General features: G+C 33.6%; 3 pseudogenes across 3 annotated transcripts, besides 1 other annotated feature; all 3 read left to right on the top strand.

Moving 5' to 3' along the window:
* Window position 1: 1 nt before the first annotated feature.
* Window positions 2-2,214: a mobile genetic element.
* On the top strand, window positions 503-641 carry TVAGG3_1069030 (annotated as a pseudogene). Its single transcript has one exon. A coding segment is annotated over exon 1 (139 nt).
* On the top strand, window positions 1,252-1,830 carry TVAGG3_1069020 (annotated as a pseudogene). Its single transcript has one exon. A coding segment is annotated over exon 1 (579 nt).
* Window positions 1,981-2,214, top strand: TVAGG3_1069010 (annotated as a pseudogene). Its single transcript has one exon. A coding segment is annotated over exon 1 (234 nt).
* Window positions 2,215-2,887: the final 673 nt, after the last annotated feature.

The raw sequence follows: 2,887 nt of genomic DNA, 5'->3' as shown, positions 1-2,887 counted from the left end.
AAAGAGTTGGGGATTTACTAACAGAGCTGAAGTGAAAAGGTTCTTTGACAAAAATGTTGTACATCAAACAAAAATAAACCCTTACGACTACTTTTTACCAATTTACTCCAACGCTCCTGACGCATACCAATTTGACACTCTCATTCAAAGCAGAAAAGGAGGACATAAACCATTCCTCATCTTCATTAATGTTAACACTCGCAAAGCATATGCATATCCAATGAAAATAAAGGAACTCGTGAAGTGTTAAGAGTTTTACAAAAGTTTAGCAGAACATAGCCCAAGTACTTTAACATCAGACCAAGACAGTGCATACCTCAGCAATGAAATCACAGATTTTCTCATTAAGCATAACATAACTCACTACACTACTGAAGACCATAACCATAACATACTCGGCATCATAAACCGCTTCATAAGAACGCTCAGAGATTTAAACCAAGAGCGAGACTTTACCGAAGAAACAATGAAACATTTTCTCGAAGTTTATAATTCCTCAACACATTCTACAACAGGACATACACCAAATTCAATGACACAACAACAAGAAGAAAAGTATATACAAAAGAAACGAAGCCAAACACAAAATATCAGAAATTCAACACAATTTACCCTCATTCCTGGTACAAAAGTTCGTGTAGTTCTTGACGACAAACCGTTGACAAAGAAACGTTTAAGGTTAAGTCGAAATTATTATATCGTAGACTCTACGCAAGGTAATGGATATCTTATAAAAGCTGCTGACGACTCTATTGCGTTTTACCCTCGACATAAATTAGTTGAAAGTAGTAATGGCAAACTTGCTGAAACCATTGACGAAGCAAAGCGAGGAGTGGTTATTGAAATACTTGGCTATAACATAAACGATGACACTTATAAAGTAAGATATGAAGGAGGCGTTGAAGATGTTATACCATCTAAGAACTTGAGAGAGTCAAAGCCAACACATCTGGGACCATTAGAGCGGGAGTACTGGAAAGACAAAAATAAGCCAGAAAGAATAAGAAAATTCTTCTAAACTTTTTCATTAGATGTAAATCAGACATGAATGAGAACAGTCATGATATCATTAATGGTACCATTTATTTTTGTCATAAATTTACACCAAAAATATATTTTAGGTGAAGAGGTGAGATCTCACCCATTTTTTCACCTCTTTTTTCACCCTCATGAATTTTCATGAATTTCCTTAAGACAGAAAAAATAAAGTTAGTTTTATTTTTATTTATTTTTTTATTTTGTATAAAAGATATGATTTCAACAATCGGCACAACAACAATTCAAGCCACGAACGGCGGGACTCTGTCCACAACTACAGCACCAAACTCGTTAGTCATGAATCCTACGTCAATGTTGGTAGAGATGAAAAGCTTTATTCCTTCTTCATATACTTTTGAAACAGAAATCCAGAAGATAAAGCAAGAACTTTTAACAAGTAATTTAGACTGTAGTGCGAAAGATGAAACAAATGAACAGTATCTTTATGAAATGGAGGACCTCATCGACCATTTGCCTAAACTACCTGAAATTCAGCAGCAAAAACTAACTATTCCTGAATTCGACGAAATTGAAGTCAAAGCAACTGACTCAGTAGAAATTAAGACATTCATACGTAAAGTAAATTATGAATTCCTTGGTTTTCATTGCAACCATAAAGTTATGGACAAAGATTGCGACATGGTTTATAAAAATATTTCTGACCTTTACAAATCCGAAGAATTTAAGACATACGATAACTTTGTTTCATTAGTTGCAAAATGTGTATGGCAGATAAGAGATAAAGATAGAAGAGGTAAAGTATGGAAAGAACAGATAAAACCAGCAGCTTTTTAGTTAAAGAAAACCATTGACGCCTTGGTTGTTCTAGCTGGTTTTATTTCAATGTATAACGCAAAAATGAATCCGCAATGTTCTAAATGTAAAGCAGCAATGAGGAAATATAACTACTCAGTCAAAGAGATAGAAAGAATGCGAAACGACTATGCAGACTTAAAGAAAGAAGCAGAAAAACCAGCTGAAAATAAAATGGATATGTTGACATTTCTTAATAAAAACTATCCAACAGCAGAAGATTTCCTTCTATCTGATGTCAAGAAGAAGTATAAAGAAACTTTCGGCATTGTTAAAACATTCGATGTACTAAAAGAAGAAATAGAAGCTACGAAATTGTTTAGGATTTCAAATATACATCGTACAATTCATGTAAAACGCTTGTGAAAAAAGAGGTGAAAAACAGGTGAAAAAACAGGTGAGATCTCACCTCTTCACCTCAACATTATTTTTATTGAATTCAGCACAAAAAATAATGAATTTCATTAGTTATTTTGTATGTAAAGACAGTAATGTCAAACATTGAGTTTGAAACAGTTAGAAAGATAGACAATGACACCAAAGTGGTTAGAATAGGTGATTTAAACGTAAGATACACAAAGAAATACAACAAATATTCTTTGTCAGACATTATATCTCCATCTGGAAAAAAAACAAACGACTGGGTTAGAAATGCTTCAACTCAGAAAATTTTGACAAGAAATCCTGAGCTTATGATATCAGTAGCATTTCATGGAACAAGAGCATATCTTATAGACAAAAGTCTTATACCAATAGTTTTGTTATGGTTAGACCCAGTTGTTGGATATAACTTCATAACATATGGTTCATTCGATACGGAACGTTGCAGTGAAGGCTTACTTTACATCGTTCAGAAACCGAAGGACTTCAACACAAAAAGATATAAGATAGGAAGGACATATAATATAACTCAAAGATATGACAGTACAGTCAATAGAGTCAAGGTTGTGTTTGTTAATGATATGAGAGCTGCTGAAACAGAACTGCTTGAAGTTTTTGAGAAAATGTATGGTGCTCCCACGAAAGGTAAAGAAAC

This window comes from Trichomonas vaginalis, assembly GCF_026262505.1.
Source record: "Trichomonas vaginalis G3 chromosome Unknown ctg_83, whole genome shotgun sequence".
NCBI lineage: Eukaryota > Parabasalia > Trichomonadida > Trichomonadidae > Trichomonas > Trichomonas vaginalis.
Note: the sequence above shows the minus strand (reverse complement) of the source record. Positions and strands in the feature narration are given on the sequence as shown.